The 13,925-nt window shown below is 49.2% G+C and overlaps 1 protein-coding gene across 3 annotated transcripts in view; it reads right to left on the bottom strand.

Moving 5' to 3' along the window:
* Positions 1–13,925, bottom strand: part of LOC137327498 (SAM domain-containing protein SAMSN-1-like) — an 84,481-nt gene that overhangs the window by 29,489 nt on the left and 41,067 nt on the right. For all 3 annotated transcript variants that reach the window (XM_067993382.1, XM_067993383.1, XM_067993384.1), the window contains exon 2: positions 6,518–6,598. In XM_067993382.1, coding sequence (XP_067849483.1) covers positions 6,518–6,598 — 81 coding nt within the window. The remainder of the gene's footprint in view (positions 1–6,517; positions 6,599–13,925) is intronic.

Raw genomic sequence — 13,925 nt, 5'->3', positions numbered from 1 at the left:
CACACGGGTTGATTGGGAGACGGTGTAGGTCAGCGAACACACGGGTTGATTGGGAGACGGTGTAGGTCAACGATCACACGGGTTGATTGGGAGACGGTGTAGGTCAGAGAACACACGGGTTGATTGGGAGACGGTGTAGGTCAGAGAACACACGGGTTGATTGGGAGGCGGTGTAGGTCAGCGAACACACGGGTTGATTGGGAGACGGTGTAGGTCAGAGAACACACGGGTTGATTGGGAGGCGGTGTAGGTCAGCGATCACACGGGTTGATTGGGAGACGGTGTAGGTCAGCGAACACACGGGTTGATTGGGAGACGGTGTAGGTCAACGATCACACGGGTTGATCGGGAGGCGGTGTAGGTCAACGATCACACGGGTTGATCGGGAGGCGGTGTAGGTCAGCGATCACACGGGTTGATTGGGAGACGGTGTAGGTCAGAGAACACACGGGTTGATTGGGAGACGGTGTAGGTCAGCGATCACACGGGTTGATTGGGAGACGGTGTAGGTCAGAGAACACACGGGTTGATTGGGAGGCGGTGTAGGTCAGCGATCACACGGGTTGATTGGGAGACGGTGTAGGTCAGCGAACACACGGGTTGATTGGGAGACGGTGTAGGTCAACGATCACACGGGTTGATCGGGAGGCGGTGTAGGTCAACGATCACACGGGTTGATCGGGAGGCGGTGTAGGTCAGCGATCACACGGGTTGATTGGGAGACGGTGTAGGTCAGCGATCACACGGGTTGATTGGGAGACGGTGTAGGTCAGTGAACACACGGGTTGATTGGGAGGCGGTGTAGGTCAGCGATCACACGGGTTGATTGGGAGACGGTGTAGGTCAGCGATCACACGGGTTGATTGGGAGACGGTGTAGGTCAGAGAACACACGGGTTGATTGGGAGGCGGTGTAGGTCAGCGATCACACGGGTTGATTGGGAGACGGTGTAGGTCAGAGAACACACGGGTTGATTGGGAGGCGGTGTAGGTCAGAGAACACATGGGTTGATTGGGAGACGGTGTAGGTCAGAGAACACACGGGTTGATTGGGAGACGGTGTAGGTCAGAGAACACATGGGTTGATTGGGAGACGGTGTAGGTCAGAGAACACACGGGTTGATTGGGAGGCGGTGTAGGTCAGAGAACACACGGGTTGATTGGGAGGCGGTGTAGGTCAGCGAACACACGGGTTGATTGGGAGACGGTGTAGGTCAGAGAACACACGGGTTGATTGGGAGGCGGTGTAGGTCAGAGAACACACGGGTTGATTGGGAGACGGTGTAGGTCAGCGAACACACGGGTTGATTGGGAGGCGGTGTAGGTCAGAGAACACACGGGTTGATTGGGAGGCGGTGTAGGTCAGCGAACACATGGGTTGATTGGGAGGCGGTGTAGGTCAGCGAACACACGGGTTGATTGGGAGGCGGTGTAGGTCAGCGATCACATGGGTTGATTGGGAGGCGGTGTAGGTCAGCGATTACACGGGTTGATTGGGAGGCGGTGTAGGTCAGAGAACACACGGGTTGATTGGGAGGCGGTGTAGGTCAGAGAACACACGGGTTGATTGGGAGGCGGTGTAGGTCAGAGAACACACGGGTTGATTGGGAGGCGGTGTAGGTCAGCGAACACACGGGTTGATTGGGAGACGGTGTAGGTCAGAGAACACACGGGTTGATTGGGAGGCGGTGTAGGTCAGAGAACACACGGGTTGATTGGGAGACGGTGTAGGTCAGCGAACACACGGGTTGATTGGGAGGCGGTGTAGGTCAGAGAACACACGGGTTGATTGGGAGGCGGTGTAGGTCAGCGAACACATGGGTTGATTGGGAGGCGGTGTAGGTCAGCGAACACACGGGTTGATTGGGAGGCGGTGTAGGTCAGCGATCACATGGGTTGATTGGGAGGCGGTGTAGGTCAGCGATTACACGGGTTGATTGGGAGGCGGTGTAGGTCAGCGATCACACGGGTTGATTGGGAGACGGTGTAGGTCAGAGAACACACGCGTTGATTGGGAGGCGGTGTAGGTCAGCGATCACACGGGTTGATTGGGAGGCGGTGTAGGTCAGAGAACACACGGGTTGATTGGGAGGCGGTGTAGGTCAGAGAACACACGGGTTGATTGGGAGGCGGTGTAGGTCAGCGAACACACGGGTTGATTGGGAGACGGTGTAGGTCAGAGAACACACGGGTTGATTGGGAGGCGGTGTAGGTCAGAGAACACACGGGTTGATTGGGAGACGGTGTAGGTCAGCGAACACACGGGTTGATTGGGAGGCGGTGTAGGTCAGAGAACACACGGGTTGATTGGGAGGCGGTGTAGGTCAGCGAACACATGGGTTGATTGGGAGGCGGTGTAGGTCAGAGAACACACGCGTTGATTGGGAGGCGGTGTAGGTCAGTGAACACACGGGTTGATTGGGAGGCGGTGTAGGTCAGAGAACACACGCGTTGATTGGGAGGCGGTGTAGGTCAGTGAACACACGGGTTGATTGGGAGACGGTGTAGGTCAGTGAACACATGAGTTGATGGATGAACGGGATTTGGTGCGAGTTAGCAAACAGGTAGCAGAGTTTTGAATAAGCTTAAGTTTATGGAGGGTGGAATATGGGAGGTCGGCCGGGAGAGCATTGGAATAGTCGAGTCTGGAGGAGTTAAAAGCACGGATGAGGGTTCTCAGCAGCAGATGAGCATTTGATTGAGATATCAGCAGATGAATAAATTGGCTGTTCTGTTTATCTACGAAACAATTGTGGCCACACTTCAAAAGTGATTCATCGGCTATAAAACGCTTTGGGACATCCTGCGGGCGTGAAAGGCGCTGGATTATCGCGAGTCTTTCTAACAAGTTCTTGTAATATTTCCCCCGTTCCCTATTTTAATGGAGGTGTTTATTTCAGATGGGTTAATGCCTCCTTTTAAACAGCTGACAGTGGAAGGTCACTCGGACTTTGCCTGCCGACTGATTTCTACCCAGTGTGTTTGTGTTTTTTTTCTACTGACTGTAAACAGATGGCTGAATAATTACTGAGGGATGTGGGAGAGAATTTAAAATAAAATGAAAAAAGCATTTTAATTAGAGTTGCCAACTCTGGGTGGACGCATTCCTGAAGGTTTCATCACATGACCATCTGTCTCCAACCGTCCCACCCCGCCCAGTAAAGTCGCCTTTCTCCCCCCACTAACCCCCCCGTCTCCAATATTTTTATAACTAATAAATGGAAGTGGTTTTTTTTAATGCTCCTACGATCTTTCTCCCGGGTTTTGCTCGCAGCAGTGTCCAGGAGTTTAATTCCTGAAGTCTCCAGGACAATCCTGGAGGGTTGGCAACCCTAATATCATTTTATTATGTTTTCACTTTCTCCCTGAAGCGCCTTGACCCCTCGCTGGGGTACGGGTTCCATGGGCATTCTGGTACCACCTCCCCAATTGACCATTTCTGCACCTGTCAGTGTCAACAGGCTATCCGACCACTGGAGGCATCACGGCCAAGCCCGATGCTGCCCTCACCCCGATATCCAGCAGGATAGTGATCAGGAGCGTCGGATCTTTGCCCTCCCTCAGTTCCTCACTGGTCTGTGTCTCCCTGGGAAGACTTATTTTGAAAGGACTCCTGTGATATGCTGCACCTCTCGCCACCAGACACCAGGCGGCGCTCCCGCCGCACTGCACCTGGGCCCAGAGGCTCCAGCAACTCCTTTTCCCGCCATTCCAGTCAGGTAGGATTACGTTTGCTCCCTGGTTACAGATGTGTTCTTCCTGATGTAGACTGGCTTTCTAGAATATTCTTGACAATGCACAGGCACCGACTCCCACTGAGTGCTACCCACAGAGCTGCAACGATGGTGTGTGTTCAACACTGGCTCAGTGGGTAGCATTCTTGCCTTTAGGGTCATAAGAATATAAGAACATAAGAAGTCGGAGCAGGAGTAGGCCATACGGTATCTCGAGCTTGCTCCGCCATTCAATAAGATCATGGCTGATCTTCGACCTCAACTCCACTTTCCCGCCTGATCCCCATATCCCTGGATTCCCCTAGAGTCCAAAAATCTATCGATTTCAGCCTTGAATATATTCAATGACTCACAAGCCTCTGGGGTAGAGAATTCCAAAGATTCACAACCCTCTGAGTGAAGAAATTCCTCCTCATCTCAGTCCTAAATGGCCGACCCCTTATCCTGACACTATGCCCCCTAGTTCTGGACTCTCCAGCCAGGGGTAACAGCCTCTTAGCATCTACCCTGTCAAGCCCCCTTAGAATCTTATATGTTTCAATGAGGGTCAGAAGGTTGTGGGTTTAAGTCCCATAGCACATAATCCAGGCTGACACTCCAGTGCAGTACTGAGGGAGTGCTGCACTGTCAGAGGTGCCGACTTTCGCGTGAGACGTTAAACCGAGGCCCCGTCTGCCCTCTCAGGAGGACGTAAAAGATCCCATGGCACAATTTCGAAGAAGAGCAGGGGAGTTCTGCACGGTGTCCTGGCCAATATTTATCCCTCAACAAACATGACTAAAAACAGATTATCTGCTCATTATTGCATTGCTGTTTGTGGGATCTTGCTGTGCGCAAATTGGCTGCTGCGTTTTCTACATTACAACAGTGACTACACTTCAAAAAGTACTTCATGTCGTGAAAGGGGCTGTATAAATGCAAGTACTTTCTTGTTTTTAGTCGATCTCAGCCGAGACCACTGCAATTTGCCTCAGTATCTCTGGATCGTGGAGTCAGAATTTCGGAAAGAGGGAGCTTTGCACTGACGGAAAAACAAAGGTATCAGTGAAGTATACAGAAATATGATCGGCAATATAATGGAGAGACTGGAGAAACTGGGGTTGTTCTCCTTAGAGCAGAGAAGGTTAAGGGGGAGATTTAATAGAGGTGTTCAAAATCATGAAGGGTTTTAATAGAGTAAATAAGGAGAATCTGTTTCCAGTGGCAGGAGGGTCGGGAACCAGAGGACACAGATTTAAGGTGATCGGCAAAAGAACCAAGGGGGAGATGACTAGAAATCTTTTTACGCAGCGAGTTGTTATGATCTGGAATGCACTGCCTGAAAGGGCGGTGGAAGCAGATTCAATAGTGACTTTCAAAAGGGAATTAGATAAATACTTGAAAAGGAAAAATTTGCAGGGCTATGGGGAAAGGGCGGGGGGGGGGGGGGTGGAGTGGGACTGATTGGAGAGCACTTTCAAAGAGCCGGCAAAGGCGCGATGGGCCGAATGGCCTCTTTTTGTGCTGTAAGATTCTATGATATTTTCTCCCCTTCCTTCCCGTGTCTCCGCACTATGCACCTCTCCAGCCCGACAATCAGGAGAAGCTCGTGTTCAGCTCTGGGGAGGGGTGGGGAAGCCCCTCTAATTTTAATTCCCTGCCCCTCCCCCTCTCCCCCACCCCCCCCCCCCCCCACCCCCACCCCCGGCCTCCCTATCATGGTACAGCTGAGATCGGGCACTTATGGTCTGGGAATTACAGACAAAGTAAATTATTAATGAATTAAATGATAGGTTTGGGTGGGGGGGAACGCAACGAGTTTATTGCATTTTGCTTCTCCTTGTCCTCCAGCCATTTTGTTGTCTGATGGACATTGTCAATTAACAGCAATAATTAGTGCCACTGAAACATGAAGATACAGAGAGAGTGAATCTGTTTGCCGGTGAAAGAGGGAGAGAGGCTGCACACAGACACACACACAGACACACACACACAGACACACACACACAGGCACACACACAGACACACACACACACAGACACACATACAGAAACAGGCATACACAACAGAAAAAGCGAGAGAAACAGGGAGGGAGACACACAGAGGTAGGGAGAGTGAAAGAGATACAGAAACAGCGAGGCAGGGAGCATGAAAGACACAGAAGGTGGCAGAGACAGACAGAGGCAGGAAGAGAACTAAGGAGAGCAAGTGAGAGTGAGACACACACACAGACAGAGAGGCAAGACTGAGAGATGCACAGATAGAGAGACAGGGAGAGTGAGAGACGGGGAGAGCGAGAGACACAGTGAGAGAGGCAGGGAAAGAGAGGCAGAGAGTGAGAGATACACAACCAGAGAGACGGGGGAGAGAGAGACACACACAAACAGAGACAGAGAAGCAAGAGTGAGAGACATATAGACAGAGACACAGAGAGAGCGAGAGACACAAGTAGAGACAGAGAGAGTGAGCCAGAGAGAGTGAGAGATAGAGACACGGGGGTGCAGAGAGAGAAGCAGGGAGAGAGAGACACACACAGACAGAGAGTGAGAAATACACAGAGAAAGAAACACAGACAGAGAGTGAGGAACACACACAGAGAGTGAGGAATACACAGTGAGTGAGAAACACAGACAGAGAGTGAGAAGCACACACAGGCAGGGAGAGTGAGAGAGATTCAGCATGCTACATTTGAAGGACAAGTCAGCTTGTGAAGCAGAAAGACACAGAGTCCTCCAGCCTGGAGTGCTGCAGAGAGCTGGCTCCATTAGCACTCTGTGACCATGAACTGACAATGAGGGCACGTACACTGCTCTCAGCTTTCTCCTCCGGTTTTGCGGAGTGTGCGTGATGTCTGAATCGGTCGAAACTCCCAAAGCTGCTGGTGCGCTGTAAAAAAGGCAAGAAAAACAACACTTATTAGTCACAAACTATGACCTTTTAAACTTGGGCAAAGCTGTAACATGCACAGTGAGAGGACGTCCAACTATAACCGTACCCCCAAACTGACAGCAGACTAACAAAGGTTAGAAAATAAACAACAGAGGAGTTTGGCCATCTTTAAATGTATTTACCTCAATGCAAGGAGTATAGGAAATAAGGCGGATGAGCTGAGGGCACAGATAGACACCTGACAGTATATCTTAATTATTACAGAAACATGGCTTAAAGAGGGGCAGGAATGGCAGCTCAATGTCCCTGGTTATGGGGTTTTCAGACACGATAGAGAGGAGGATAAAAAAGGAGGGGGGTGGCAATTTTGGTTAAGGAAACAATTACAGTTGTGAGGAGGGATGATATTTTAGAAAGAGCATCAAATGAGGCCATATGGGTTGAGCTAAAGAACAAAAAAAGGGCAATCACACTCCTGGGAGTGTACTATAGACCCCCAAACAGTCAGAGGGAGATAGAGGAGCAAATATATAGGCACATTTCTGAGATGCAAAATCAATAGGACAGTAATAGTCGGGGATTTCAACTCCTCTAATATTAACTGGGATACAAACAGTGTGAATGGTATAGAGGGTGCAGAATTCTTAAATTGCATACAGGAGAATGTTTTTTAGCTAGTATATAGCAAACCCAATGAGAGGGGGGGGGGCAGTTCTGGATTTAGTTCAAGGAAATGAAGAGGGGCAGGTGGAAGGAGTATCAGTGAGAGGGCATTTTGTTGGTAGTGATCATAATACAGTTAGTTTCAGCATAGTTATGGAAAAGGACAAAGACAGAGCAGGAGTTAAAGTTTTCAAGTGGGGAAAGGCCAATTTTACTAAACTGAGAAGTGATTTAGCAGAAGTAAACTGGAAACAGCTACTTGATGATAAATCAGTGTCAGAGCAGTGGGAGACATTCAAAGGGGGAGATTCAAGGGGTTCAGAGTAAACATGTTCCCACAAAGAAAAAGGGAGGATATGGCAAATCTAGAGCCCCCTGGATGTCAAGAAGCATTCAGGGTAAGATAAGGCAGAAAAAGAAAGCCTACGATAGACAACAGGAACTCAATACTACGGAAAGCTTAGAGGAGTATAGAAATTGCAGGGGTGAAGTTAAAAAGGAAATTAGGAAAGCAATGAGAGGGCATGAAAAAATATTAGCAGGTAAAATCAAAGAAAACCCAAAGATGTTTTATAAATACATTAAGAGCAAGAGGATAACTAAGGAAAGAGTAGGGCCTATTAGAGACCAAAAAGGTAAACTATGTGTGGAGGCGGAAGATGTGGGTATGGTTCTTAATGAATACTTTGCATCTGTATTCACGAAGGAGGGTGTAAATAGGAAGGACCTATTTCCCTTAGCGGAGGGGCCAATAACCACGGGGCACAGATTTAAAGTGATTGGTGGAAGGATTAGAGCAGAAATAAGGATTTTTTTTTTCACCCAGAGGGTGGTGGGGGTCTGGAACTCACTGCCAAGAGGGTGGTAGAGGCAGAAACCCTCAACTCATTTAAAAAATACCTGAATGTACACCTGAAGAGCCGTGACCTGCAGGGCTACGGACCAAATGCGGGAAAGTGGGATTAGGCTGGGTGGCTTGTTTCTCAGCCAGCGCGGACACGTGGGCCGAATGGCCTCCTTCTGTGCTGTAAATTTTCTGTTTCTATGATTATATTTTCTGGCCATTTTTTTCTTCAACAATTCGCACCTCTGCTGAAGGTGCTGCCTCATGCTGTGGAACAGCTTCATAGTCACTTGTCACCATCTGATGACCTCTTCTTGCTCTCCTTACCCGTGCTGTACCTGCCCTGGGAGTGTTTGATGGGACAGTGTAGAGGGAGCTTTACTCTGTATCTAACCCGTGCTGTACCTGCCCTGGGAGTGTTTGATGGGACAGTGTAGAGGGAGCTTTACTCTGTATCTAAGTCGTGCTGTACCTGCCCTGGGAGTGTTTGATGGGACAGTGTAGAGGGAGCTTTACTCTGTATCTAACCCATGCTGTACCTGCCCTGGGAGTGTTTGATGGGACAGTGTAGAGGGAGCTTTACTCTGTATCTAACCCGTGCTGTACCTGCCCTGGGAGTGTTTGATGGGACAGTGTAGAGGGAGCTTTACTCTGTATCTAACCCGTGCTGTACCTGCCCTGGGAGTGTTTGATGGGACAGTGTAGAGGGAGCTTTACTCTGTATCTAACCCGTGCTGTACCTGCCCTGGGAGTGTTTGATGGGACAGTGTAGAGGGAGCTTTACTCTGTATCTAACCCGTGCTGTACCTGCCCTGGGAGTGTTTGATGGGACAGTGTAGAGAGAGCTTTACTCTGTATCTAACCCGTGCTATACCTGCCCTGGGAGTGTTTGATGGGACAGTGTAGAGGGAGCTTTACACTGTATCTAACCCGTGCTGTACCTGCCCTGGGAGTGTTTGATGGGACAGTGTAGAGGGAGCTTTACTCTGTATCTAACCCATGCTATACCTGCCCTGGGAGTGTTTGATGGGACAGTGTAGAGGGAGCTTTACTCTGTATCTAACCCGTGCTGTACCTGCCCTGGGAGTGTTTGATGGGACAGTGTAGAGGGAGCTTTACTCTGTATCTAACCCGTGCTGTACCTGCCCTGGGAGTGTTTGATGCGTCAGTGTAGAGGGAGCTTTACTCTGTATCTAACCCATTTGATAGTTGACCTGATGCAAGTGGAAAGTAGAAAATTATTTAAGTGGACTGAGGTGACAGTCTTTACTACGATCTAAAGAAATGGAGAAAATGGGTTTGTGGATGTCGATCAGAGATTACACACGGTTCCTTCAGACCATGAGGCCTGTTTCTTTCTAACTTTGTTTGATAAGATGAAAAGATAATAGCGTCAACACATCTTATCTCACAAAAAGAGGCTGAACGACTTCTCAGATCTTCAGCAGATACTGCACAAGTTCCGGAACGAGGAGAAACTTTGTTCTGTCTGAAGCTAGGTTATGTTGGTGCTTATCAAGATGGTGTTTGGGATGGCTAGGCAGGCTCCACCAGTGGCTCGGTTGGAGAATTTTGTGCCCAGGGTGGGGCTGGGCCATGTAGTTTGGGCAGGGTGGGGCTGGGCCATGTAGTTTGGGCAGGATGGGGCTGGGCCATGTAGTTTGGGCAAATGCCCGGTTTCGTCCATTTGGCCTGGGTTATTAGGGTGTCTGACAGGTAGCTATGATTAGCCTCAGACCCCTGAGTTTAAGGAGGGGGTGGGGGGGAGAGATCGGCCAAGGTTCCCTTTCCTGATAGTCAACTCATGCTAGAAAAGAATGAAAGATTTGCATTTATATAGCAAAAGACGGCACCCCCGACAATGCAGCACTCCCTCAGTACTGGCACCGGGAGTGTCAGCGTAGATTATGTGCTCAAGTGCCTGGAGTGGGACTGCGAACCTGTAACTTTCTGACTCAGAGGCGAGAGTGTTACCCACTGAGCCAAGGCTGACACCCTACTGAATAATGCACACCTCACTCAAATATTTATAATCAGGTGTTCGTGTCCTGAAATATGCATCTCATTATTGAAGAACAACATGTGCGGATAAAGCACCTTCAACATACTGAAAACAGAGGTGGGGTGCACAGACACAGATCAGGGGTGGTGTCCAATGGCACTGATTGTGTCGTAAGTTCAAATAACACAGTGTAGGGAAAATACTCTGTGAACTGTGTTCTCAAAATGGAGCTTTAGCCTAAAAGTACCCAGGCAATCCGGAATCATTAGTTAAACTGGATGCTGAGTAATCGAAACTCGAAACTAATTAAAATCCTGCAGACGATTATTCAAACAGGATCTTCCTTACCAGTGATAAGACAGCTAGCATTGAGGGCTGAGCCCTGCGAATAGCTTGTTAATGGGACATTAATATGCCATACCTTATCTGGGGGCTGTGTAAGACCCTTTGTTGAAAGGAAGATTGGAAAATTGGGCAGTGAAAATGTGAACTTGGTTTACCTAGGTGACTGTTCCTCATTAATTTTGACATATTCCAGATCTTTGTGTTACTGTTAGAGGTGATTCATTCATTCTCGGGATGTGGGCGTCGCTGGCAAGGCCGGCATTTATTGCTCATCCCTAATTGCCCTTGAGAAGGTGGTGGTGAGCCACCTTCTTGAACCGCTGCATTCCGTGTGATGAAGGTTCTCCCACAGTGCTGTTAGGAAGGGAGTTCCAGGATTTTGACCCAGCGACGATGAAGGAACAGCGATATATTTCCAAGTCGGGATGGTGTGTGACTTGGAGGGGGATGTTCAGGTGGTGGTGTTCCCATGCACCTGCTGCCCGTGTCCTTCTAGGTGGTGGAGGTTATGGGTTTTGGAGGTGCTGTCGAAGATTTGATTGGCACCAAAAGAGGTGAAGCCTTTGGATACAGGTCACTCAGATTGGAGAATTATATGGAAGGAGTTTTGGGATTTAGGATTTATTGAGTAGTACTTGGCACATTTCACGGCAGATTCTCTCTATCTGCGTTAGATTCTCTTAAGCAGGCTTGGTGTTCAATCTGAAAGAACTACTTAATTTTCTTACAAATGCTCCAGAATTTCTAAAGAAACTTATTTTGGACACACAAGAAAGTAGAAAATGAAAAACGGCCATTCAGCCCATCACCCTGGCTTCATTCACCCTCACCGTGAGTTTGAACCAACTGATGGCAATTATACACCCAGGGCAGGTTAGATATAGAGTAAAGTTCTCAATAAAATAGACCTCCCATATTCTGGTGCAAGGTAATTTTCCTTGACTTAAAAGCAAAAATCTTCATAAAGAATTTCAAAAATTAAATATATCTACCATCTATTATCTTGCCTCATAACAACATACGCCGGGTATTTCCTGTGGGTTTCTCCCAAATGACCGCCAGCGGAAGGTCAGGAGACAGGTTTATGAGGTGTATCTGGCGATACAGCTGATCCTCTGCCGGTTACAGTGGTCGATCGGCAGAACCCCCTGAGCAAATCTCCAGTGACAAAGTCCAAGCACAGAAAGGCCATATGTCCAATTCAAGGGCATCTCATCCAGAGTCCATGTATCATGGACTCTCCCCACCTCCAGCATCACCTGTTGATCCCCTATTGATAGAAACACTAAGTTCCTCCATCTACCTTCCCTGGTATCAGCCATGGCTCCGTGGGTGGCACTTCACCTCTGAGTCAGAAGATCCAAGGTTCAAGTCCAACTCCAGAGACTTGAGCACCTAATCTAGGCTGACATTTCAGTGCCAGTACCGAGGGAGCGCTGCACTGTTGGAGGTGCTGCCTTTCGGATGAGATGTTAAATCAAAGTCCCGTCTGCCCTCTCAGGTGGACATAAAAGATCCATTGCACTATTCGAAGAAGAGCAGAGGAGTTCTCCCTGGTGTCCTGGTCAATATTCATCCCTCAACCAACATCACTAAAAACAGATTATCTGGCCATTATCACGTTGCTGTTTGTGGGATCTTGCTGTGTGCTAATTAGCTGCTGTGTTTCCTACATTACAACAGTGACTACGTTTTAAAAAGTACTTCATTGGCTGTAAAGTGCTTTGGGACGTCCTGAGGTTGTGAGAGGCGCGATATAATTGCAAGTTCTTTCTTTCTTTAAGATGAAACCAGCATTGCTGTTAATATCTCTCTAACCCTCAATCCCCCTGCTCAACTGATACCCACTGGGTCAATTCCCTTCTCACAATCTGTGTGCCTCCAGCCTGTGGAAAAACTGTTTTTTCTTATTCCGGCAACTTTTGTTGAAGCAAGTTTCCAAACGGGTTATTTTAATTCAGTTCTCGTTTCACTTCTATTTTTATTTAATATTTTTGATCGTTAATCTAGAGGTTTTTTTTAACTTTTCCAGAAATAAAACAATTTCGATGTAAAACCCCTCTCCGTTTTTGATTGTTATTAAACAGTCCTTCCTCTCTGGACACGTCCAGTGGGTCATTTGGTAAACCCACTGCCCGGAGCAGTACTGAGCCCAGGGCAGTTCCAGGTTTGATGGTCGAACTGTGCTGAGTTCATTGACCTCAGGGGCACTGAAATTGGCTCTGGGATATTTTTGCAAGGGATGGGTAAAGATCCCTAATCCCCGCCCAGTGCTCATGTGCCAGCGTTGTGTGAGGACAGGATTGCCATTGAACGCAATGCCCCCGCTGTCAAATAGCTGCTGGTACTCCCTGTCAAGGCTCATGCATGAAGAATGCTCACTCGGGTGAGTTACTGGGGATCTACTGATGCCAGTGGAAATGTACAGAGCAAAGAGCCAACAGCTCCAGCACAGGAGAAGAGAAAAAAACTATTTTCTCCTGTCATGTTACAGTTCTCAATCTTGCCCCCAGCTCAGAGAATAAGGGCAATCCACTCCCAGCACTGTCCCAGCAGAGAGAGTGAGGGCAATCCACTCCCAGCACTGTCCCAGCAGAGAGAGTGAGGGCAATCCACTCCCAGCACTGTCCCAGCAGAGAGAGTGAGGGCAATCCACTCCCAGCACTGTCCCAGCAGAGAGAGTGAGGGCAATCCACTCCCAGCACTGTCCCAGCAGAGACAGTGAGGGCAATCCACTCCCAGCACTGTCCCAGCAGAGAGAGTGAGGACAATCCACTCCCAGCACTGTCCCAGCAGAGAGAGTGAGGACAATCCACTCCCAGCACTGTCCCAGCAGAGAGAGTGAGGACAATCCACTCCCAGCACTGTCCCAGCAGAGAGAGTGAGGACAATCCACTCCCAGCACTGTCCCAGCAGAGAGAGTGAGGACAATCCACTCCCAGCACTGTCCCAGCAGAGAGAGTGAGGGCAATCCACTCCCAGCACTGTCCCAGCAGAGAGAGTGAGGACAATCCACTCCCAGCACTGTCCCAGCAGAGAGGGCAATCCACTCCCAGCACTGTCCCAGCATAGAGAGTGAGGGCAATCCACTCCCAGCACTGTCCCAGCAGAGAGAATGAGGACAATCCACTCCCAGCACTGTTCCAGCAGAGAGAGAGAGGGCAATCCACTCCTAGCACTGTCCCAGCAGAGAGAGAGAGGGCAATCTACAGCCCAGCACTGTCCCAGCAGAGAGAGAGAGGGCAATCTACAGCCCCGCACTGTCCCAGCAGAGAGAGAGAGAGGGCAATCTACAGCCCAGTACTGTCCCAGCAGAGAGAGAGAGGGCAATCCACAGCCCCGCACTGTCCCAGCAGAGAGAGAGACGGCAATCTACAGCCCAGCACTGTCCCAGCAGAGAGAGAGAGGGCAATCCACAGCCCCGCACTGTCCCAGCAGAGAGAGAGAGGGCAATCTACAGCCCCGCACTG

The sequence above is a fragment of the Heptranchias perlo genome, chromosome 11, assembly GCF_035084215.1.
Source record: "Heptranchias perlo isolate sHepPer1 chromosome 11, sHepPer1.hap1, whole genome shotgun sequence".
Classification (NCBI taxonomy): Eukaryota; Metazoa; Chordata; class Chondrichthyes; order Hexanchiformes; family Hexanchidae; genus Heptranchias; species Heptranchias perlo.
This window is presented reverse-complemented; position numbering and strand designations above follow the sequence as displayed.